Below are 24,241 nucleotides of genomic sequence, written 5' to 3' on the forward strand. Positions count from 1 at the left end.
AGAGAGAGAGAGAGAGAGAGAGAGAGAGAGAGAGAGAGAGAATGAGAATATATCAACATTCTGGGCGTTGGCCTGACTTTGAGGAAAGACGAGGATCCTGCAAGCCTCCCATGTGGGTAACTATGGAAACCTTCGGCGCGCGGAACCCAACGACGCTCACAAAGATGGCGCCGCCCGTGGGGTTTTCTTCCCACCTATCAAACTCTATGGTTTTTTGCGGGCTACTCTGCCCCTTAAGCTCGGTGGCCACCTGACCTTGCTCCTGTTCTCCGCAGCTGACCTTGCTGCTTAGCGGGGGGCGTTCCGCCTCTCTATTAAGAAAAGCAGCCAGTGACAAGACAGCAGGGAACCCTATCCCCAGTGCCGTTCGAAAAACCACCAATGGGGACGCGGCGGCCCCGCGGAAAAATGGACCAATGACCGAGAGGAGCCCAGATTCATTCCCATAACTGGCCCAATCGGGGCGGACGGCACGGCGAGCCCAACCAATAGGGAGCCCTTCCTTGGAGCGGAAGCGGCGGGACACGGACATGTCTGCGAGCCATGGGGGGGGGTTGCCTGAGGGGCGAGGCTTCCGTGCGCAGTAGCCAGTCGCGCCGCGGCGGAGGGCGAGCACGGGTGGTGCTGGCCAATGGCGGCGCCGGGAGGGCGGGGCTTGTGGGCAGGCGGGTTCGGGTGTCCCCCGGCTCCGGCTCTCTCTGCTGCTGCTGCTCTTCCTGCCGCCGCCGCCACCGCGTGAGTTGGAAACGGGGCAGGAGAGTCCGGGACCGGCGGGCGGCGGGGCTCCGGCGGAGTGGGGAGGGAGGGGAGGCCGCGCAGGGCGGAGAAGCAGGGCAGGGCAGGGAGGGCAGCTAAGCAGGCAGGGAGGGAGACAGACACGCGAGGGTGGAAGGAGGGGAAACCAAAATGGACTCTGCAGTGAGGGGAGTGGGAGGGAGGAGCTATGGGAGAGGATGGGCCCAAGGGTGGGGGAGGGCCCAGGGGTGCTGGTGGGGGGTGGGAATCCCTCGCACCCCACTGCCTGCTTCGAGGATCTCCCTCGGCCTAAGCCACCGGTTCCCGCTTTCATGGGAATGGCCGCAGCTCGTCGGCAGAGCATGTGGTTTCCGCGTAGGAGGTCCCAGATTCAGGCTGCAGCAACCCCCCTCCCCCCAGGTATAAACCTCCTGCCTCAAACTCCAGAGCCCCTGGTGGTGCATCAGCCTGGAATATAAAAGAGAATTCTGAATTGGCCAAAGCCTCATCGCAGGACCACCTGGAAGTGCCCTCGAGCACCAGTAGTGATCTGGCGAGTGCTTACTAATAGAGTATCTGCTTTGGATGGCGAAGGGCACAGGTTCAGTCTCCCGGAAACTCTAGGTAGGACTGGGAGAGATTCCCACATCCCCTGGCTGAAAACTTGGAGATCTGTTGCCAGCTTTGTGGTGCATCAGCCTGGAATATGATAGAGGGTAGGACTCTGAATTTACGCACGTTTCATTGCATGGTTGCCTGGAAGTTCTCACCACCTCACCACAGGTGATCCGATGAGCGGATTACCCAGTGGTTAGAGTATCTGCTTTGGATGTGGAAGGGGACAAGTTCAGTCTCCTGGCAACTGCAGGTACGGCTGTGGGAAAACACACACACTTCTGAAACCCTGGAGAGCCACTGTCAGCCAGTATGAACTAATGAACTGGGTGGATCCCCATAGTCAGACTTGGTATAAGGCAGCTTCCTATGACTGCAGCCTGTCCTGGGAATGTCAGCTCAGACACTTGCACAGGACGGCAGTCTTGAGTATCGCAAACTTCCCCTTCTTTTGCTCTTACTGTACTGTAAAAGCATTTCAGGCCAGGTGGTTCTTGGCATGTATACCCTGCTACTTCAGAAGTGCTCCCTTTTAAAGAGAAGGGGGCTCAGTGGTAGGGCATATGTCCCAGTTTCGGTCCTCTGCATCTCCTGGTAGGGTTGTGAATGGCCCCTGGCAGAAACCCTGGAGAGCTTTTGTCAAACAGTGTACACAGTATTGAGCTAAATACTCTCAGGCTTTTAGGCCACTATTATAAGAGCTTTATACTGGGTTGTGCTGCTGATCTATCTCCACTCACTCCTAGACCACCCTTCCCCCAACTGTGGGTCCCTAGATGTTGTACTACAGGCCCATAGCCTGAAGTGGGGAATCATGGAGAAGCTTGTTTCTAGACTTGTTCTGAGTGTGATGTTGGTGTGTCTTTTAGAGTGGTCAGCAGCTACCGTACATGCACATCAGATCTGCCAGGGTTTCAGGGAGATGTTTCCCCCACCGCTTCCTGGAGATGTTGGGGACTCCTTGATGCGGAGCATGTAGCCTACCACTGAGCTACAACCCTGTCCTATATTAAGCCAGGATACCACTCTGTCTCTTCTATCTGAGTCCTGCCACTGGTCAGCAACCAGTGGAAGCAGATTGACCCAGGGCATCGGTCTGCTTCGTTGAAGCTGATACTAGGAATTGGTGGCCATATTCCAACTTTTGCTCATTGCAGAGCATAGGCTGTCACATTGAAGAATGGCTACTTCTGAAGGCCCTGAACGAAACCTTCCACTTGAGCAGTTCTTTCCTTCTCCCTAGCTCCTCGCCATGGGTAATGTCCTGGCTGCCAGCTCCCCAGCGCCCCCTGCTGCCGTGCCAGGGCCGGGTTCTGGCCTCGTATCGGTTCCACCGGGATTCTCCATGCCCCCTGTCAGCGGGCTGGTTCCCCCAGCAGCAGATCGTGCCACAGAAGACAAGTGTGACCAGCTTCCCAACCCAGGCACCTTCGAGGAGTGTCACCGCAAATGCAAAGGTAAAATGCTCCTGCAGCACATGGCAAAGGAAGGCAGCATCTACCTCACGGGACTCTTGTACTCCTAAAACAAAAGAAGCTCATGTTTCTCCGTGTTGTCGGATTTGCAGCTTATTGAGTTCATATTTTGCCATGCAAGTTGCCTGTTTAGAGCGTGTCTCTGGTGTGTCTGGTCTGTGCACTGGCATCCTCTCTTGAATTTTAATTACTATTTCATGCATGTTGCATGCTCCATCATGTAAAATGAAATCTGCATCCAGACGATGTTTCATCCAGGCACTGAGCAGACCCAGACCTGTTATGTGCCTTCGGATTGGATCTTGGGAGCATGGAAGTAAGACATGCTCTGAGAGTTCTCCCATCAAATTAGTGAGAACTCCTGTTTCTATTTTGAAAGCAAAAGCTGCATTGCTATGTTTTCATGATAACCCAGCAGCGATGTGTGCTAAAGACTTGGTTAGCCAGAAGGTGGGCAGAGACTCTGATCTGTTATCTCTTCTCAGTGGCTAAGAAGGAGCTGCCAAGGCAGACACCAGTTCAAATCTCCCCTTGGCCATGAACATGGGTAGGCAAACTAAGGCCCGAGGACCGGATCCAGCCCAATCACCTAAATCCAGCCCGCGGACGGTCCAGGAATCAGCGTGTTTTTACATGAGTAGAATGTGTCCTTTAATTTAAAATGCATCTCTGGGTTATTTGTGGGGCATAGGAATTCATTAATACCCCCCCCAAAAAAAAATATAGTCTGGCCCCCACAAGGTCTGAGGGACAGTGGACTGGCCCCCTGCTGAAAAAGTTTGCTGACCCCTGGCCATGAACTTACCACGTGACCTTAGCCATGCCTGCCTCATTTTGATGTGCAATATGGGGATAGCAGCGCTGGTATTATTTGTAAACTTCTTCTAAGAAGAACTGAAAATTCCTTGCTGGCTTTCAGTTTTACATCTGTGCAGTGGAGTGTTTAGTGTGTGAGACTGAGACCTGGGAGACCAGGGTTCAAATCCCCACTCAGCTGTGGGACTTGCTGGGTGATCTTGGGCTAGTTACAATGCCACCCTAATCTACCGTGTAGGGTCTCTGTGAGGATATAATGGCATGGGGAGAGAAACCCTCTGTGCTTGAGCAGCTTAAAGTGACATACGTATAAGTGCGAAGGTAATGATGACATGCCGTTTTCTTTCACTTTTTAACAATCCTTGATTTTGTGGTAAATGCTTGATTCTTTTTATTAGTCCTCCTGCATTCATTTCTTGCTTTTCTTTCATGATGGAGCATTGTGGAGGCTTTCTTTGCCTTTCCCATCTGATCTCCCATCCAGCCACTGACCAGGCCTAGGCTTGGCTTCAGCAAGGCTGCTATATGCTATGGTGTCACACCAGACACTGGAGCGTGGCTCTGTACAGGCAGTGGGTTCCGTTCCCGGACCCTGTGCGCATCAACGGAGCGTGCATAAGTATGCCCCGCCTCCCACCCCACCCCTGTTCTGCCCTCTTCCAGGTCAAAAAGATCAGTGTGTCAGCAGTTGCATGTCAATTGGACACGCCTAAATGGCTGCCACCTGTAATCTGTTATGTCTTTTGGCTGTGCAGAGTATTTATATAAATAGCTATCATGTAATTATTCCAAAAACCCTGCAGACACATTTTGAGAGGGTATCACTGTTCCAGGGGTCAGAAAGAGGCTGCATTTTGCCCCTTTGCCTTTGGGTTCCCCTTCCCTAGCATAGGATGTATATTGCTTGTTATATGGCCAAGGATAGCTTGGCCATAAAATTCCATTCCTTAGACAGAAAGTTTCAGAGAGGCTGCCACTTTCCCGAATCTGCTTCCCATCTTCGTACGCGCTTTTAAAAAAATGATTCTAATCCAGAGTTAAGGAGACCGTTTCCTTTTGACTTCTTGTTTCTTGTGGGAAAAAGGCTAACAGTAGGCACAATGTATCGGTACTCGTTTCATTCATTTATGTAGTGTGAATGTTGATGGGCCCCCTTGCTTCCTTCCATGCCGAGTGCCAACTCTTCATTTAAACAGTCTAAGGCCTGTGGAACAAGGTGGTTAGATCAATACGGATCGGGCTAGAGGGTGGGTGGGAATCACTTTTTGTATGTGTACCCCTGCAAGGAAAACTTGCAAGCGAAAAACGAGCACATCCGGGAGTGGGGCTAGCTTGGAACCTTTCTCCCTGCCATGATAATTTAGTTCAGGGACAGCCAATGTTGTATCCTCCAACTCCCATCAGGCCTAGCCAGTGTAGCCAGTTGTCAGGGATGATGGGAGTTGCAGTCCAATAACACCTGGAGGTCATCACATTGGCTACCCCAATTTTGTTATTCAATTTGCAGGAGGTCCCCCCCCCCTTATTGCAAGGAAAGCATCCAAAAATAGCAGTTCCGCAGAGACACACAGCCTGAAGTGGTGCAGCCTATTCTACCAATTCAGTCTGTTGCCTGTGTACACTAGACCAGTCTTCAGCTGCTGCAGATCAGACCTTCTGTTTTCCAAAAGCTGTTTGGTCTCTTAGGTTTCCTGCCAGAGGCCTGAAGGTTGGATCTCACGGCTCTGCCTGCTTACCCTTTTTTGTTTTTACCTGCTTGTTCGTGCCAACACCCAGTATGGAAAACACTTCCACACACTCTCCCGATTGCCTGTAGCATGTCCTGCCTTTCATTCAAGCAGCTCAAGATTGCAGGTGCTGGTTTCTCTCTCATTAGCCTTGCAATGAGAGGTAGGCTAGGACGAGACTGCGGCAAAGTGGGAATTTGAACACATTCCCTGTGATCAGACACTGGGCATCTCTGGGAGAGGCCCTAATTGCTTTTGTTTTGAGCAAGGGGAGCTTGAAAGGACAAAACATGACCACTTGATGATCTGACACCCTCTTTTCTCTCTGTTTCAGAATTATTCCCCATCCAGATGGAGGGCGTGAAATTGACAGTGAACAAAGGTCTCAGCAACCACTTCCAGGTAAGGGTGACTCCTTTGAATCTGCAGGCAGTTTGAGAGAGTCACTCTAGAGATTTTGGGTTGTATCTAACTAAGTCTTATCCCTTGATTTCAATGGGCTTACTCAGCGAATGAGGCGGATAAAAACTATTGTAACAGTAAACCATGGTTTGCAGCACCCAAGCGGGCACAAGCACTGGGCTTGCTTGTTTCCTACTTCACCCACATGGGATTCTCCCACCAGAGCTGGAGTTCCAGCAAAAGATGGAACCCCTGGGGCTGCATTAAATAAAAAGGGTCAGGAAGCCTGTTTTTTGCCCTTAGTCATTTTTGCAAGCAACAATTTTTGCAGTAACCTATGCAAATGTTGATTTAACTGCCCATCCAGTCCTGTCTGTTCTTGGTATTTGTGGTACATCAGCCTAAAATATGAGACAGAGAGAGAGAAAACACTCTGAATTGACAAAGGCTTCAATGTGTGGTTACCTGGAAGCAGTCATCGCTCACCACAGGCGATCTGGCAAGCGGTTGCCGAGGGCTGTAGCTCAGTGTTAGAGTATCTGCTTTGGATGCAGAAGGACACAGGTTCATTTCTTGGCATCTACAGATAGGACTAGGGAGAGACCCCTGTCTGAAATCCCTGCCAGTCCGTGTAGTCCGTGTTGGGCTAGATGGACTTACTTGGTACACATTGGCTTGCTGTATTCCTGCATCTTAGTTTCATGTTGGTGTTTCGCACATTTGTTGCCTTCTTTAGGTCAATCACACGGTGGCTCTCAGTACGGTTGGTGACTCCAATTACCACTTTGGGGTGACCTACGTAGGGACAAAGCAGCTGAGCCCCACAGAGGTACGTTTGCACACATTGTGGTGGGGAGAAACAATAGGTGCTGTTTTCTGCGCAACTTGGGCAGCTGAATAATTGGGTCATCCTGACTGGCAGTCCACTTTCATCTGTGTCAGTCCGCATCACATTCTCCGAGTTTATGTATTTAAAATACTACTTAATCACCCGCAGTAAAAGGTTCTGGGATGGTGCACAAAAGCATGAACAACTTTTACACGACCTAGAAACACAAATCTGAGATCCTTCTGGCCATAACTTTTGTTACTCAAGCTTCTAGTGACTGCTTGCGCTAACTTTTGCCATGGCCACTGATCACATTAAGATTATTTATTACTTTGTTTTTTAATCCATGCCTGATTTGCAGTTTGCTCTAATGAGCGGTGTGCCCTGTCTTGAAATCTTTGGTTAGAAAATGGGTTATAAGTATTTTAATAAATAAAATAGAGTTGAAACAAAATGAAATCAAGCGAAATGTATAACTCAAGTTAAAATAGTTGTATTTGGGTACTCATTGACTGGTAATTTGAGGGTTCTGATAGTAGAATCATAGAATTATTGGAGGGACCTTATGGGTCATCTAGTCCAACCCCCTGCAATTTGTGTCTGTTATTCTTATTCTTACTACTTTACTTTGTTCTCCGAGTTGTATTTCATGTAATTATGATAGCCTCCCTGTAGACTGTACCTTGGAAGAGAAGCCGAACAACTTAATTCCTGAACGTTTTGGCTCCCGAACACCGCAAACCCGGAAGTAAGTGTTCCGGTTTGCAAACTATTTTTGGAAGCCAAATGTTCAACAGCGTTGCCTGCAGCCAATCAGAAGCCGTGCTTTGGCTTTTGAATGTTTTGGAAGTCAAACGGACTTCCAAGGTATGACTGTACTGTGGAAAGACACAGCATAAAATGCTCTACCTAAACAAGTTACTTCTTGGTTACCCTTTGAATGTGCCTTTGTTCCTCTCTCTGCCTCAGGCCTTCCCCGTTCTGGTGGGAGACATGGACAACAGTGGCAGCCTCAATGCACAGATCATTCACCAACTCACAAACAAAGTTCGCTCCAAGGTGGCCTTCCAGGTACTGAGTTGTTGGTTGAGCTCCTCCTCCTCCTCCTCTTCTCCCTTCCCACAGGTCCTGCTGCTGCCGCCGCCATCTTCTTGCAGATCCAGGCCTTGCAGTATGCCCTGGGTCCTTTGGGTCATGGGGTATGTTGCTGGCCTGTAAATATCCCTCTTTTCTTGATCACCTATGGCGAGCCAGAATTGCCTTCAGGTGACCAGGGAGGAGGCCTGCATTGCAAAACTAGATTCTCATTTAATTTACGACTACCAACTGACTAGTGGACTAATAAATCTCTGTCCATTGCTTAGGATTGGTTGAGGAGACTTTCTTATTTTATTTTTATATTTTAATTGCAGCGTCTCCCCCTCTTAGTTTGCTCTCTCCACGTTCCCTCTTTGATTTGGGGATTCGCGAGGGTGGGGAAAGGCATCGGCCCAGGGATTCCCTGTTGTATGACTTGATAGCGATTCAGCCTGTCGGCGTCTCCCGCCTCAGTTCCTCGGAGAAGGTGTGTCTGCATGCAAGGCCAGGCTGTGTACTAGACATCTCCTAATGCCTTGACAGTGGCTACCGGCAACTGACTTCTTGCCCCATGTGTCTCCCAGCACGTGGTGGCTCAGTGTGGCCCTTGCGTGCCAAATTCCTTGTGCCAAATAAAACAAATGTTTCTCCTCCCCCCGGCAACCCAGACGCAGCAATCAAAATTCGTGAACTGGCAGGTGGATGGGGAATTCCGGGGCGCAGACTTCACTGCAGCCGTCACGCTAGGGAACCCCGATATCTTAGTGGGTTCAGGTGAGAAAGCTCCCATTCTCCTCTCCTCATTAGACTGGCCTTTGGCGTGGGTCCCTCTGTCCTGAGGGTATGATCCATGTGGCTGTATTTCTACCTGTCAGGTCCTGACCAATCCCTTCTCCTCTCTGCCCCGCAGGGATCCTGGTGGCGCATTACCTACAGAGCATCACACCGTGCCTGGCGCTGGGTGGGGAGCTGGTATACCATCGCCGCCCGGGAGAGGAGGGAACCGTCATGTCACTTGCTGGGAAGTATACAGGTACTGGCACAGCCTGCCAGATCCACCCGTGAAACAGTTCCCACAAAGTATCCCGAAGCAGTGAAAACAGTTTCATACGTAAAAACAGCACAGATGCGGAATGGTATGCAGAATTTAGGGCCGATTTGAACTGTGTTCTGCGTATCTCACTGCTTAGCCCTCCTTGGTACCAATGTACACAGAGATGATTAGGGTTGTCTCTCAAAGACAGAGGCAGGAAGGATTAGGTTGCAATTTTCAACTCTTTTAGAGAGAAAAAGATAACATGCCTGATTCTCAACATGCGGTGGAGGGACGGGATGACCAGTGCTAGCTTGAAGACCTTCACCTTTGCAGGTTTACTTAAGAAATAAGTCACATTTGATTTTTGTAGAGCTTTTTTTAATTTTTTTTATTCATTTATTGAATTTATATACCGCCCTATACCTGGAAATCTCATAGGACTTCAGCCTATGTCAATTCTGGGCACTGGAAGGAAAAAAATCAAACTATGTCCAACATGCTTTTCCTTGGAGCTACTACATGAATGATGCCGAGAGGTCAAATGCAGGAAAATGGTGCTCTCTGTGGCCTTGATGCAGTTGCTTATATATATCATGTATAGCAGGCATCCCCAAACTTCGGCCCTCCAGATGTTTTGGACTACAATTCCCATCTTCCCTGACCACTGCTCCTGTTAGCTAGGGATCATGGGAGTTGTAGGCCAAAACACCTGGAGGGCCGCAGTTTGGGGATGCCTGATGTATAGCATCATGTATTTGAAATGCTACCTTTCTGCTTTGTTGGGCCCCTAATGCTCAAAGCCTTTAATCTTGCTGTGGGTCAGGGCGGGGCCAGGACAGATGAACTGTGCTTGCCCACCAGGTCTAGTATCCTATTTCCAACAGTGGCAAACCAAACACTGCCAGGAAGCCCATAAGTAGGGCGCAAAGGCAAGAGGGTTCCTCATCATTTTCTGGTTAGAGCGTGGTGCTGATAATGCCAAGGTTTGCAGGTTCGATCCCCGCGTGGGACAGCTGCGTATTCCTGCGTTGCGTGGGGGGTTGGACTAGATCAGTGTTTCTCAGACTTGGGTCACCAGCTGTTTTCGGACTATAAATCCCATCATTCCTGACGACTGGTCCTGCTAGCTAGGGATGATGGGAGTTGTAGTCTGAAAACAGCCGGAGACTCAAGTTTGGGAAACAGTGGACTAGAAGATCCTCGGGGTCCCTTCCAACTCTACAATTTTATGGTGGCTCCCTGTAGCTCGGAGGTGGGGAACCTCTGGCCCTCCGGGTGTTGCTAGACCACAACTCCAATCCCCGTTCCTGACCATTGGCCGTGCTGCTGGGGGCAGATTGGTGTTGGGGTCCCAGCAGCACCTACAACAGGGGTCAGCAAACTTTTTCAGCAGGGGGCCAGTCCACTGTCCCTCAGAACTTGTGGGGAGCCGGACTATATTTTTTTGGGGGGGGGATTGATGCAAGAGCACTATGAGCTCCAGTGGCTGGGGTGGCGGGATGATGAGCGGCATGCAAAAGGGCTCCGGAGAGGGGCTGCTTAAAATGGCGGCCGCTCAAGCGCTGCTACTGCTGGCACCAACAAAGCCCAGCCCCCTTCCTCCTCTAGGCAGGACAGGGAGAAGCCAGGAGGGAGGGACGCGGCGCCGTCATGTGAGGGAGAGGGAAAGAACACGCACTGGCGATCCATGCAGCGATTCCCGGACCGTCCGCAGGCCGGATCCAGAAGACAATTGGGCCTGATCCAGTCTGCGGGCCTTAGTTTGCCGACCCATGACCTACGAGGTCACAGGCCTGCCACTCATGCTTTTTCAGCTGCTAAAGACCAGTGACAGATCCATGGAGGAACAGGCCTAATATTTTCCGAAGGAGAGACTTAGTTCCTGGGTTCTCAGCGATTCTTTCTCTATTCCCCCCCCCCCAGCACCTAACTGGATTGGGACTCTGACGGTAGGGCAGGCCGGAGCACACGCCACGTATTACCACAAAGCCAGTGATCAGGTTAGTGGCCGCTTGGAAATGGTTTGTGGGGCCAAGAATAAAGCAAAATACCTCTTGGTGCAAAGTGTTCCTTCCTTGGACCACCTCCTCATCCTTTTCCCTTTCTGTGTCCTTCAGCTGCAAGTGGGGGTGGAGTTTGAAGCCAGCACCCGCATGCAGGACACGAGCGTGACATTTGGCTACCAGCTGGACCTCCCCAAAGCCAACCTACTTTTCAGAGGTACGGCATCCATCTCCATCCCGGTTTAGACCGCAAACTAGGGGTGGTGGGGAGACCTGCCTTGAGAGTTTCCCTTTTTGCTTCAGTTTTGAATATGCTGGTCCCAGGTGTGATCTCTGTGGCATTTGTGGCATGTACATGCACACAGCCCGACCCAGTGGCAGATGGTAACCCCCAGAGCTGGCTAGTGAAGCGGGCAGGGCAGCTAATAAAAGCCAGAGCCTCGGATGGTCACTGGAAGCAGAGGTTTTCTTCCCATCCTCTGCTGTATCTTTACAACGGACCCTTAGGCGATCCTCTGACAGAGGCCTTGGAAGGATACTTAGAAATAGGTGTCGGCATCAAATACCCAGATACGCCTGTACTTTTTCAGTTCTGTTTCTAGCAAGAGAAATGGACAGAAACAGTGGTGTGCAGTGAAATTTTTCGTAGGCAAACGGTTGGGGCCAGTAGCGTCAGCTTTCGAGAGTGATTGGGGGGCCGACGTTGCCCACAGGAGCATCACACCTTCCTAAGCAAGGCAGAAGCCTCCCAGGCTCTGGGAAGGAGACGCCCAGCCTCTGACAGGGTGCTGGAGCCCTGCTGCTTCCTTCCCAAATCTGGCCGGGCTTTGGGAAGGTGGAGGGAGGGCCCTTGGACCCCGTCGTAGCATCATGCCTCCCTATGCTGCGCTGAAGCTTCCCGGGGTTTGGGAAGGGGCGTCTGGTCTCTGACTCCAGAGTGATGATCTCACGGTATAAAAATGAATGTATATGAACAAGTTGGAGTAAAAGGTGCACACTCTTAATTTAAGGGAGTAGCCTAGTCCACTGATGGCTGAAGGAGCGTCTCCACCCCTATCGTTCAGCCCGGACACTGAGGTCTAGCTCCGAGGGCCTTCTGGCAGTTCCCTCCCTGTGAGAAGTGAGGTTACAGGGAACCAGGCAGAGGGCCTAAAAAGATTATTATGGCACGCCTCTGGGCAGAAAGGACCCCAGGCAGCCTCTGAATGCAAATAAATGTATGAACATGATACGAGGGAGGGAGGGACACACGATTCCACGGAGACGAATTACAGTTTGGGCCCGCCTCATTCTGCTGGCCAGCCTCCACTGCTTTTGACCACGGCTTTCCCCCTTCTCCCTTTAGGCTCCGTCGACAGCAACTGGATCGTAGGAGCAGCCCTGGAGAAGAAGCTCCTCCCTCTGCCCCTCACGCTGGCGATGGGCGCCTTCCTCAACCACCGCAAGAACAAATTCCAGTGCGGTTTTGGCCTGACCATTGGCTAAGCCCGCCAGCCCTTCCTCCTCCTCCTCCTCTTCCTCCTCCAACCCCCACTGATTCAGTGCAGCTCGCACCCCCTTTGCCCCGCCACCTGCATCCTCCTTCGGCTAGCGGTCGCCTCCATGGGGTGGGCGTGGGGGTGCGGGACCCGGGGAGCGTGTGCGCAAGGGGACGGAGCAGGACGCGTCGGGGTGCCGAGAGCTTCCTCTCCTCCCTCCCGCAAGGAGCAGCTAGCTGGTTCTCAGGGAACTTGGGGGCAGGGGTCTGGGTGGGGGGGAGGGGCTTCTTCCCAGCTCCCCTTCTGGGCTTCTGCCCCCGAGGTACGGGGGGTTTTTTTGCAAGAGCCAAAGGCACCCATGGCCTAAGCAGCTGCAATCGCTGCTCTGCCTGTCTGCTGCCACTAGAGGGGGGTGCTGCTTCGGGGATGGGGGGAGCGCCTCTTCTTCTTTCTTAGGGGATCTGCGGCTACTGACGCAGCAAGGGGGGAGCACAACGGTTTGGGTTTGGCATGGGAGGACGCGGTCCCTGCACCCAGGGACGGGGTGCTTTGCAATGGGGCTGTGCCACGCTGTGGGTGCTTCTCCCCCCCCCTTGCCTTCCCTGTGTTTCCTTTCTATTCCGATAATTCTTCCTGGAACCCCCCCAGCCTGGAAGGGCAGAGGCAGGACTTTTGAAGGTTTTTTTACATATATATAAATATAAAATGTCAGTGTATCCTAGTCTTTAGCCTCCAGGGCTTTTAAAAGCTCACCCCCAGGACTCCCTCAAACCTTTCTGCAGTGTGTCCAGGGAGTGTTTGGGAACCCACAAGCTGCCCTCCTATATATATATATTTTACATTATTCAATCCACGCAGCCCCCAAATCGAGTCTTCTAAAAGTCCAGGATTTCATTTTTGTTCTGCTGCCTTCTGCTTTTCATTCAGTCTCCCCCCCCCTACACCTACACCTCTCCTTCCACCTGCCATCAAGGGTTTTGCAGGAAGTATGCCCTCTGTTGGCTTCTGCGTCTGCTGGATGTCACGGCGCTGCTCGCCCCTCGCCGTCCCAAACCTCGTCTCCTCTGCACGGAGATGCTCCACGGGACCATAGCAAGAGAGAGAGAAAGACGCCTGCCCCACGTGCCTCCCGCTGCCGCCCTCTGCGGAGGTGGCTGGGGAAATCTCTGCATGCCCTCCTCCCCTCCTGCTGCCAGAGACTGAGTGTAAATCATGTTTATAAGTTAATGGGAACGAGAGGATCTTTTACAGAAGAAGAAGAAGAATCCGCAAGGCAAAAGCTGCCTCCCTCCACTGCAAAGTTGGGAATATCTGGTTAATATTAAAACAAAACAAAAAACATCCGCCACTCTTTCTGCCTGTCTTCCTCTTCCTCCCCCCCCCCCCAAATCCCTTCGATCTCTCATAGAGGAGGGAGCTGTTGGAGATCCACGACCGAGGCTTTTCGGTGCTCACTTGGTGTCGTCCCAGGAGTATGATAAGTCTTGTGATAAGCCATTGGTGGAATCCAGTGAGCTGAGCTGGGCTCTAGAAAGTCTCCAGACAGTGTGCATCTCTGTCAGTTGGTGAGAGTTACTGCAGTAGACAGATAAATGAACTTTGTTCCGGGCGACCTGGGCTCACGTACCCACTCGGCCAACAAAGCTTGCTGCTTGCCCTTAAGCTGAGTGCCCCCATCCTACCTCGCAGGCTTGTGAGAATGAAAACTAAAGAGGTGGTGGGAACTCCGCAAGCTCCTTTCCGTGTCACTCTTTAACCATATAAAATAACTTGGTTTAAAAGTGAGTGTATACTTTGCTGCTCCTTCCTGCAGCACGCCAGAGAGGAGACAAACCAAAGGCTGGCTCCGTGATCCATGTGAACTTGCATTGGTGGGTTGTTTCCTCCAAACCAATGGAGCAAAGAAGAAACTTGTGGTTTGTTTTGAGAAAACAAGAGTATGTGTGCTGCTTCGCGAGTATTACTGAAGCCAGTCTCTGCTTTGTTTCCTTGCTGATGTGCTGTGCAGCAAAGTGTGCATTCATTTACCTGTAGTTCATTCTAAGTTTAACGCAGGTGTTGCCAACATAGTGCCCCCCCAAAACCTGCAGCTGTTGCTGGATATGCATGCCCCCAGGCCAGGCTGTGAGACGTGCTGTCTGGGGCTGATGCCAGTTGTTGCCCCCCCCAACATCTGCAGGGTCACAGGTCACCTCTTATTTAAAGTGATGTGAGACTCAGGCCAGTATTGGTCTTCTATTTGCACTGGCCTTGATTGTAACCAACTTCACAAGTAGCTCGTGAAAGGGCTGCTGAGATGAGCAGTGTGAACCAGTTCGGATTACTCAAAAGGCAAAACATGAAAATGGTGGTGGTTTATTGCAAGGCAAGTATATTGCAAGTATACCTTTGCGATCTGAAGCACAGAGGCTCCATCCCCAGGTGTTCTGGGACTCACCTGCGTGTGAAATGCAGCCATTTCACCCGAAAGCGATCAGGGCCATTCTATAACAAGTTTCAATTAATGCTTAGTGGCATTTCCAGTAGCTTCACAGTTTTCTTCTGCTCTTGGAAGTGGTGCTCAATCTGTAAAACGATGGCTTAAATGGCAGCTGGGAAAAGAGGACAGATTATTAAAAAGCTCTTTGCCTGGACAGAATATTCTGCAGGGACAGTAGAGAATTCAGCATTTTGATAATGCATATATCCCAATTTTTAATTAATAAGCAATTTTCCAGCTCCGGTGTCTAGCTGAATATGATTTACAATTCAGCAAGGCTGCTTCCCAATCAACAAAAAAAAAATGCATTGTGCAGAATTTGGGAGGGTCAAATGACTGCTGGGTTTTTCCATAATGATAATTTTATTTCTACCCCACCCATCTGACTGGGTTGCCCCAGCCACTCTGGACATTTGGGGCAACCTCAATGACCATTGGAGTACCCCTACACTCCCCAACTGTAAAATCTGTCAAATAATGGAGGTTTCGTTTGAACACTTGAGGTTCCTGCATGCTGCATGCAACTTGATTGGTATGGCTCACATGCAGATTCCCCAGCGGTTTGGTGGGGGACGAGATTTTAAAAAGGCACGCTCCTTTTCCAAAGTAATTGAGCTAGCAAGTCACTCGGGTGACCCAGATGCTGGTAGCTAAGAGAGCCTGACTTTTGCTCTCCTTGTACACAAAGACTGATTTGCTAGAGGAGTAGCTGTTGAAAAAGGGATGTAGCCAAACAGCTGATTGTGGAGACCCCTCTCTAGACTTTGTGACAGCCCTCCTGCCTTTCACCTCCTCACCTGAAAACATGGGCTGCTGGGGCCCCCCTCCTTTGCTCACTCTCCCCACTGGCTTGGCAGAGGTGCCCAAGCACTCCTTTCCCACCTGATGCAAGAATTGGTTCAAAGGTGGCCAACCATGGATGGTTAAAAGTGGGCGAGGCAGCTGACCTTGTGTGCTCCCTGCAGAGGCCACTCCAGGTGGAGAGTTTGGTAAGGGGGGTGCAGTCTGTAAATCTGGGCTGACAGCTGATCACATTTTTATATTAAAAAACACCCTGATGAGCCATGGGATGCAAGCCAAGTGCTAGAGCACATGATACTTTGAAGCCTCAGAGAAGGTGGCAGTGATAAAATGCTAAAGGAATAATCCTATTTTCTGGAATACCTTCCCAAAGGAAGGGCAACAGGGAGACTAGGGAGGAGGAAGGCAACGGGCTCTGGGCTGGTGCTTACGTAGGAAGGTAACCAGGTGAGGCCACACTCAGATTGATGGAGTGGTGCTCTATCCTAATGCTCTCTGCTTCCCTTGTGTCATCTTGCAAATTTGAAACCTGCAAGGCAGTGCACGAAGGTGGGAAGGCAAGGACCGCCAGAGAGTTTGGACTAGGCCTACTTCTGTTCTGGTAAAACTGCATGCTCATTCTGGTCACAACACGAACATAGCAAGCTGCCTTCTACCGATCCCATTCACCTAGTTTGTCATTTTCCAAACTGACTGCCAGCAGCTTTCCGGGGGTTCAGGCAAGGGACTCTCCCATCTCTGCCCAGAGATGCAGGAATCGAACCTGTGACCTGCACACAAAGCCAATGCTCTACCACAGAGTCATGGCTGTTGTGCCTTGAGGAATGAATCAAAATAGGCAGCCTGGTTGTGAAACTAAGAACCGTTCAGACCCCGTGCTGTCCTTAAGCTCCTGTTCATGGTTCCCAAGTCCACAAACCTTCATCCCCTCACCCTTGCACTGCAGGGGGTTGGGCTAGATGACCCTTGGGGTCCCTTCCAACTCCACCGTGCTTTGATTCTATGACCTCTACCCTTCCTAGCTCACTGAGCACCCCAGAGGTAATTCAGGGACAGTGCCCTGGCTCTGGGAGCGGCTGGTGGGGTGGCAGTCGTGCCACCAGGTCTGCAGATGCAATACGAGGAAATTCCCGAATCCTTATCTCCTGCTGATCCAACTATAAATACAGACGCAGGCAGGGAAGCTGGCCTACTCAAGAGGAGCCGATAGCCTGCAGAGCTAGGTAAGGAGAGCAGCCGCTTGGGTGGGGTTTGAGACCAGTGTGGAACTGGATACAAGCAGAGTTTGCTCAGATAGAATTCAAATTTCTTCTGGTTGCTGATTTCTCTGCCATCTGGGGTAAACGTGTGTGTGTTTGTGTAGGGAAAATATATCCATATAGAATAAGGTTACCAGATTTTTTTCAATGAATCCGGGGACACACTTCAACTTCCTACTAAATAGATGGATTTTGTCAGGGGACTGGTTTGTAAATCCGGGGACTTTCCCCGGAAAACAGGGAATGTCTGGCAACCTTGATATAGAATTGTTTCAGAAGTTTTAAGTCACTTGTAACCAAACTTCGTAAACAGTTTCTTAATAGCAATGCAATTGTTTGAAGAAGTGAGTTGATGACCCTGCCTTAAATCAGGTGGCGGATTTCAGACCAACACAAGCAGATTTCTAGAGCGGACGGCAGTTTTTTCCTAATCCTACACAGGCAAATAATGTACTGAAGCCACATGAACAGAGGACCCAGGGGCACACAGGAAGTATTAACGGGCTGTTAAATCACTGTTACAAGTAGGGCCTGGCACCCACTGAGGCATGTAGGGCAGGAGGCCAACAGCAGGTGGCGCCAGAGCCAATGACTGGCAGAGCCAATGTTTTCTCGTTTTGCCTCTGCCCTAATCCCTGCTTCAGGGGCAGCACTGAGACTAATAAGTAGGAAGCTGACTGGCAGCGCCACCCCCTGGTTGTAAGCGAGAAGGCAGGCAGGTGGGGGGTGGCTGGTGATAGGATCAAGCTGTAAAGTTTTGGACAGGGATGGGCAGCTCACTATCGACCATGCTGGCTGGAAGCTGATGGCTGTTGGATTCCCACAGAATTGGGAGGGCACCAGGTTAGGGATAGCTGCCCTATGCCTCTAGCAACAGCTGATCTGCAGAAATCAGCTTTTTAAAAAAATGCAAGTGAGGATCTGCATCATTATTGCCTGGCATCGCCTACGGATCAAGTTGAGGTGCAGGGGCAAAAGTTAGTGGAAAAGTGGGCAGCCCTGTAGGAACTTGCTGACCTTTTAACTTTGTGCAATGAATTCCAAAACTTAAGGCCCGAACCTCCCGGAGAATACCACTAGTATTCCCCCACCCACCTTTTGGTTCTGGAGTCAAATCCTTTTCTACAATGACATTCGCACCCTTCACCCAAAGGTCCCAGGGAAGCTTGCAACAACTGAAACAGATGGGGGTCCAAAGTTAAAGAGGTGCCTCCTTCTCCTCATTCGCAGAAAGCTGTCTGACGAAGGCACCAGGCGCACCCCTGTGGCAAGGGGGGGGGGGTTCCACGACTTAGGGGCTGCCCCAGAGAATACCTCTCCTGAGCCATTGCCCACCCCCTGAGTTTTTGAGGGCAGGGTGATGGGTAGGGAGAGGCCAGGGGGGCCTTCTCTTGCCAAACTGCTTTGGAGCCCCGAGTTAATGAGTGACAGGGTCAGTGTGGTCACCCTGCCCTGCCACCCCATAAATGGATGCCTTTTATCTCTTTTTTGACATTCCCAATTATTCTGCCTTTCCAGTGCCTCCCTGAGTCCGTTGCACCATGAAGCTTCTTGCTGTTCTCCTCAGCTTGGCCGCCGTCATAGGTAAGTGGGGGTCCCTCCAGTCAGGCTCTCACCTGCCCGCCTTCCCCTCTTACAGCATTGGCAAGCACAGTCAGGATCTAAAAAAACTTTTCAATGCAGTGAGTTGGAAGAAAGACCTACCTTGGCCCTACACAGGATCTGTGGTTTTTAACAGCTGCATTGGGAGCAGAAATTCCACAGGTGCCGATCTTCCAGGCACATAGAAAGTGGGTAAGATGTATCTGTTGTATTTTGACCCATTGTGTACTAATGAAAGATGCAACGCTTCAGCCAGGAGGTGAACAGTGGTAGGCTGGATTCAACTAACCCACCCCACTGGCAGAAGCCAGCGCAAAGACCCTGGGCTGGTACAATGGGCTTTCTCCCCCTATGGGCCCACATGTCTCCACCAAATCTCTGGAGGCTCAGGTGAACCCCCTGCGGACCAGCACCTGGGGAGAGGAGAGGGGAGGTTGTTCTGCAGGGCAAGCAGAAATCCTTGTGTTGACAGAATTATCTCCTTAGTGCTTCATTAAATTCCACCCAATAATAATCGCAACAGTCTTATTTGCAAGCATGTGTAAGGCTGGTGTCAGTTCGGGCAATTCCAAAGGCTGAAGGCAGGGCATGAGTGCGTCCAATCTGCCTGTAATAAAGGTATATCCCACCCTGTTCTGTTTCACAGAGACTGGAAACAAGTCTCTGGTGAAAATTATCCTCAGCATTTGTCTTCTGGAGCTCTTGATGTGAATCTTCACCAGATCACAGAGTTGGAAAGGGATCCTGAGGATCATCTAGCTCAACCTCCTGCAATGCAGGAATCCCGCCTGCAGTTGTCCCTGGCCGGTCCCACTTTCATGAAATTTGTCCCTGCGGTTCAACTAGAGCACCCAGGGCACCTAACAACAATACTATGAAATATTAAAAATTACAATAGACTAACAATAACTAAAAACAGCAAGCCTGTAAAAAGGGGAACGGGAGAGATCCCCAGCATTAATATATCTAAGAGCAAAGGTAAAAGGATGGAAAATGCGAACACGTAGAAAAATAAAAGACCCCTTGCCTGGCATGGAAATAATAAAGGACTTGACATTGGGCAAACCTCTCTGGGGTGAGGAGAGACTTGCAGTTCCATAGGCAGGACGGGAACCACTGAAAATACCTTATTCTGGCTGGCACCCTCTTTCCCTCAAAAGGCAGGAGCACTTGGAGAGATACCCCTGAAGATGATCGTGATAACCAGGCACAAAGGTCACTGATCCTAGCGATCCTTTGAGACCTGCCAAAATCAAAACACCACAGAGATGCCCAAACAGGCCACGTCAAATAATTGTGGCTTCCCCCAAAGAATTCTGGGAGCTATATGGTAAAACACTGCTCAGGAAAAAAAAAGCTGATATGTTTAGATTAAAATGTGAGGTATGAAACAGATTATAAAAATAGAGGGCTAAAGTCAAAATTTAAATATAAGAGAAAGAATTGAGAGTATAGAATGCAAAGAATAATGGATATATAGTTAAATAGAAGGAAATCTAGCAGGGGTGGAGGAAAGGGTGCTGGGTAGGGTGGAGGGGTGGTGGTGGGTTTAATAGTTTTGTGTTAAACTTGCTGTTTCAGAAATGTATTATTTATTATATGTTATGGATTTGTAATGTTATGGATTTGTAGCACTGCGAGGGGAATAGAGGTCTCCTAACAACTCTCTGCACCTTTAACAAACTACAGCTCCCAGAATCCTTTGGGAGAAGCCAAGGCCGTTTAAAGCGGTGCTGTAGAAATGTGCTGTGAATGTGGCCACACTCTGTTTTTCTGAGGTAAAAGAATTCACACTTGTGTCAAGGCAGGAGAGCCTCAAGTCCAATTCCATAGTGAGGATGCATTATTATAAGTTAGGGCTGCCATATGTCCGGGATCCATCCATCAAAAAATGGTGTCCCGGTGGAATCTTCAGAAATCGGTTATAATGGCTGGGGAAAGCCGGGCAGATGGCAGCCCATATGGGAAGTGTTTTATTTTAGGCTATCTTATTCCAATAAAATAAAAAAATCCTTCTAGTAGCACCTTAGAGACCAGCTAAGTTTGTCATAGGTATGAGCTTTCGTGTGCATGCAACACTTCTTCAGATACACTGTGTAAAATTCATGTCTGGATTTTCACTTTTTATGGCAACCCTATTATATGTTCCTTCCTTCCTTCCTTCCTTCCTTCCTTCCTTCCTTCCTTCCTTCCTTCCTTCCTTCCTTCCTTCCTTCCTTCCTTCCTTCCTTCCTTCCTTCCTTCCTTCCTTCCTTCCTTCCTTCCTTCCCACAGGTTCTTCTTCAAGTGATGAAGCCGCCAGCACCTCCCTGACTTGGAAGCAGATCCTCAGCCCCTTTGAGAGTTTCAAGCTGCCTGAGGAGATCAGGTGACATGAGATCTTTATATAAACACACACACACACACCACCTGCCCAAGCACAGGTTGTACTGACCCAGAGTAGGGCTGACATCATGGGATGCCACGTTGAATTTGATAAGAGAACCTCCATGGGTGATTTGAAATCTCTACCCTATGACTAGACTTAGGATGCAGCAGATACAAACGGGGGTCCTTCAACATCATCTAAGAAGCTGGAATTTAGAATGCATGCAGTCTAGGGCACCCTGGGACATAGGTACATCTCTTTCTTTGGAAGTGCAGGTTTAAAATATACTTAGGGTTCCTTTGGGGTGTGACGTTTATCTCCCAAAGGAGGCCAGAGACTGGTCTGGGAGGTTAGTGCTGGATTTCTGCTCCTGCCATTTATTGATCAATGTTTGTATGCTGCTTAACTGTCAATAAAGCCTCTAAGTGGTTTACAAATACACCCACACCCACCATATTTTTCCGTGTATAAGACGCCCCCCCCCAATTTTTCTTTAACCCAAATTTAAGAAATTAAGTTGTTTAGCTTTTGGGGTGGGGGAAGTCACTTCTGCCAATTGCTCACCCACCTGCCTGACACTGCCGATTGCTTGTCACAGCCACTGCCGATCACACACTTTGCTGCAGCCACCAACCGCCTGCCCAATTGCCGCAGCCGCAGCCAATCGCCACCAGGTCTTGTCACAGCCACCAATCACCTGCCCAATCGCCGCTGCCAATCTCCTGCTTGCTGCTGCCATTCATCGCACGTCCCCCCTCTGCATTCACTATAAGACATCACCCAATTTTTGCATATTTTGTTTTTAGCAAAAAGCATTGTCTAATACACGGAAAAATACGGCACATTACAACTGGCAGTAAATGCTCAGAACAAGTTTATAGCAAAAGTTAAAAATGAATGAAGCCAACAGGGACATTCTAAGCTAAAGCCACTGTTTAAAATGCACGTCAACTTTACACGCCTGAGGAGCCTCTAGTGCGGCATCTGTGGCCAGAAATTCCTTTGGGAATCCTACAAGGAAGACATGAGTGCAATAGCCCCCTTCTGCAGTCACGTTCCCTGGCGACTGGTATACAACGGAATTCCATCTCTGATCCTAGATGTAATCTATAGCCGTCATGATTAGAAGCAATTGAGAGCCGTTCCAGATTGGCCTGGCCATGGGACTGACTCACTCTCTGATGGATGACTTTCACAGAGAGCAGGGCAAGGGCAGTGCTTCTTGATCTTCCTTTGGTTTTTGATCCAATTGGCCATGATATCTTCCCGGATTGGCTCTGTGGAATGGGAACTGGGGGGAAGTGGCCCTGTGTTACAGCGATTCCGGTCCCACTGAGTCCAGAGAATATTCTGGTGACACTGGGCTCTCTTTCTCCGGAACATCTCAGTCAGGAGAGGCTGGGCAGGCCCTGGACCCATGCTTGGATGCAGCAGTGGGGCAGATTGCGAGAGAATAAGCCAGGCATCCCCCAACCTTCGGCCCTCCAAATGTTTTGGACTACAATTCCCATCATCCCTGACCACTGGTCCTGTTAGCTAGGGATCATGGGAGTTGTAGGCCAAAACATCTGGAGGGCCGTAGGTTGGGGATGCCTGGAATAAGCTGAGCTTGAACCATGGCAAGATGGAAGCACTGTGAGTGCCTCCCATGTCTGAGAAATTGCCCTGCATGGGGTTGTGTTTGCCCTGAAGGAGCAGGGATGCAGTCTAGGGGTGCTTCTGCATGTAGTTCTGTCCTTCGAGGCCCAGTTGACCTCAGTGGCCAGAAGCGCCTTTTACCAACTGCTCCTGGTACAACAGCTACAACTGCAGCTAAGGCAGGATGCTGTGGCCTGGTTGGCGGCAGGCTTGAGAGCAACACCGGCTGCCGATTTGTTACTGGACCAAGTTCAAAGTGTTGGTATATAAAGCCCTTAACAGCGTGGGAATACTTTACGTGTGGGGATTGGCTTACCCTACAAGTGCCCACTTGAACACTTTGATTTCTGGAACTGCGACTGTTATAGCTGCCACATAGCATTCATTTCCACATATAATTATTGTAACAGCACCCACACATTGGCACCCCTTGCCTATTGATGGCAGGCAGGCGTGTTCGCTGTATTTCTTTTTTGGCACCTGCTTAAAACATTTTTGTTTTTGCAAGCCTGTCCAGACATGTCAAATGTGTTTAAATGTTGTTAGTTTTTTTTTAGCTTACTGCTGATTTTAACTATATTTAAAAGGCTTTTGTTGCTTGTTCTCGGTTGCTTTTAACTGAGAATAGTTTTATTTTTGTAAACCACTTTGAGGTTTCATTACAATTAAACAGGGGATAAATGTTGTTAAGCAAATAAATAACTTACCCTCGTATTTGGGTATTTGAATTTGCCTAGTCCCTTTTAAAGCTATCTAAGTTGGTAGGCATCAGCACAGCTTGCAGTAGTTTTCACCTGTGTGTTGTGTTAAGAAGTGCTTGCTTTTGCCTTTTCCTCCTGAGAAGGAGAAAGAGAAGCCAGCTTGAATAACTTGCCTCAACACGACATACCCCTCGAAGGACAACTGGCCTGTAGGTTTCTCCCAGGCTAAACTGTTTCTCCTCTGCAGCACCCAGGCCGCCGACAGATTCAACAGAGTCCAAAGCCACCTGGTGGATCTGAAGGACCAGCTTCTGCCGGCCCTCCAAAAGGTGACGGAGGACCTGCAGGAGCTGAATCGGAAGGTGCAACCTTTCGCAGAAGCTGTGGACCAGAAGTTGCGGAGTGGCATCAGCAAAGTGCAGGAGCATGTGGCCCCTTACACCGAGAAGCTGCGGGAGCAGGCAGAGCAGCGGATGGAGACCTTGCAGCAGACCCTGGCCACCGGCAGGGAGAAGCTGACACAGAACGTGGAGGATATTCGAGCCCAGCTGGGGCCTCTTGTGGAGGACGTGAAGACCAAACTCCAACAGCAGACCCAGGAGTTGCGCCCCGCCATCCAGCGACTTCACGGCAATCTCAGGCAGACCTACGAAAGCTTGCAAGACTGCGCTGAAGACTTCCAAGCTTGTCTGGCCAAGATCATGCTGCAGCCCCAGTGAGAACCCGGTCTATCAACCCAGGGGTGGTGAGCAGCAGGATAAGGATGGAGCGAGTCTGGCCTTTGTGCTGGAAATTCTCAGACAGGCGCCTAGCAAAGGTTGAAGTTGCTGAAGAGCCACACTCTCCCTGACTCTCCTTATGCCTGTAAACATCCCCTGAATGGAGCAATAAAAGATTGAGCCTTTAATTACCCTTGTTGTCTTTGTGAATTTCATGGGGATTTGTGTGTGTGTGTGTGTGTGTGTTTGTTGGAGAGGGAGGGAAGGAATATGGACATTAAATTGGGGTAGGAATGAGAAAACTGAATTTCTGCACTACTTTATAAACAATGGACCAAATAGCATCATTTAGAGTTTTTCAAGGCCATCTTTCAAGGTGGCAAACAGAAATTCAGGATCATGGGAGGGGAGAAGATTTAAACCCCACTTGCCTTGCCATTCTTGGTTACTGATCTAATCAGCCGCCCCCCGCCCCCCCCCC

General features: G+C 50.0%; 2 protein-coding genes across 3 annotated transcripts; both read left to right on the plus strand.

The window, feature by feature from the left end:
• The first annotated feature begins 566 nt into the window (after window positions 1-566).
• Window positions 567-13,534, plus strand: TOMM40 (translocase of outer mitochondrial membrane 40). Of its 2 annotated transcripts, none has more exons than XM_088672665.1 (10): window positions 567-735; window positions 2,594-2,807; window positions 5,703-5,770; window positions 6,507-6,599; window positions 7,569-7,670; window positions 8,345-8,450; window positions 8,587-8,709; window positions 10,636-10,712; window positions 10,830-10,932; window positions 12,061-13,534. In XM_088672665.1, the coding sequence occupies exons 2-10, from the start codon at window positions 2,603-2,605 to the stop codon at window positions 12,198-12,200; spliced, it is 1,017 nt and encodes a 338-aa protein (XP_088528791.1). In that variant the 5' UTR covers window positions 567-735; window positions 2,594-2,602; the 3' UTR covers window positions 12,201-13,534. The 2 variants fall into 2 exon arrangements, with proteins under 2 accessions (XP_088528791.1, XP_034976365.1); XM_035120474.3 differs by lacking the exon at window positions 567-735 and adding an exon at window positions 1,550-1,603.
• Window positions 13,535-16,662: 3,128 nt separating this feature from the next.
• Window positions 16,663-23,952, plus strand: LOC118087949 (uncharacterized). Its single transcript, XM_035121035.3, has 4 exons — window positions 16,663-16,696; window positions 18,251-18,316; window positions 20,609-20,702; window positions 23,289-23,952. The coding sequence occupies exons 2-4, from the start codon at window positions 18,274-18,276 to the stop codon at window positions 23,758-23,760; spliced, it is 609 nt and encodes a 202-aa protein (XP_034976926.2). The 5' UTR covers window positions 16,663-16,696; window positions 18,251-18,273; the 3' UTR covers window positions 23,761-23,952.
• Window positions 23,953-24,241: the final 289 nt, after the last annotated feature.

This window comes from Zootoca vivipara, chromosome 6, assembly GCF_965207765.1.
Source record: "Zootoca vivipara chromosome 6, rZooViv2.hap1.1, whole genome shotgun sequence".
Taxonomy (NCBI): domain Eukaryota; kingdom Metazoa; phylum Chordata; class Lepidosauria; order Squamata; family Lacertidae; genus Zootoca; species Zootoca vivipara.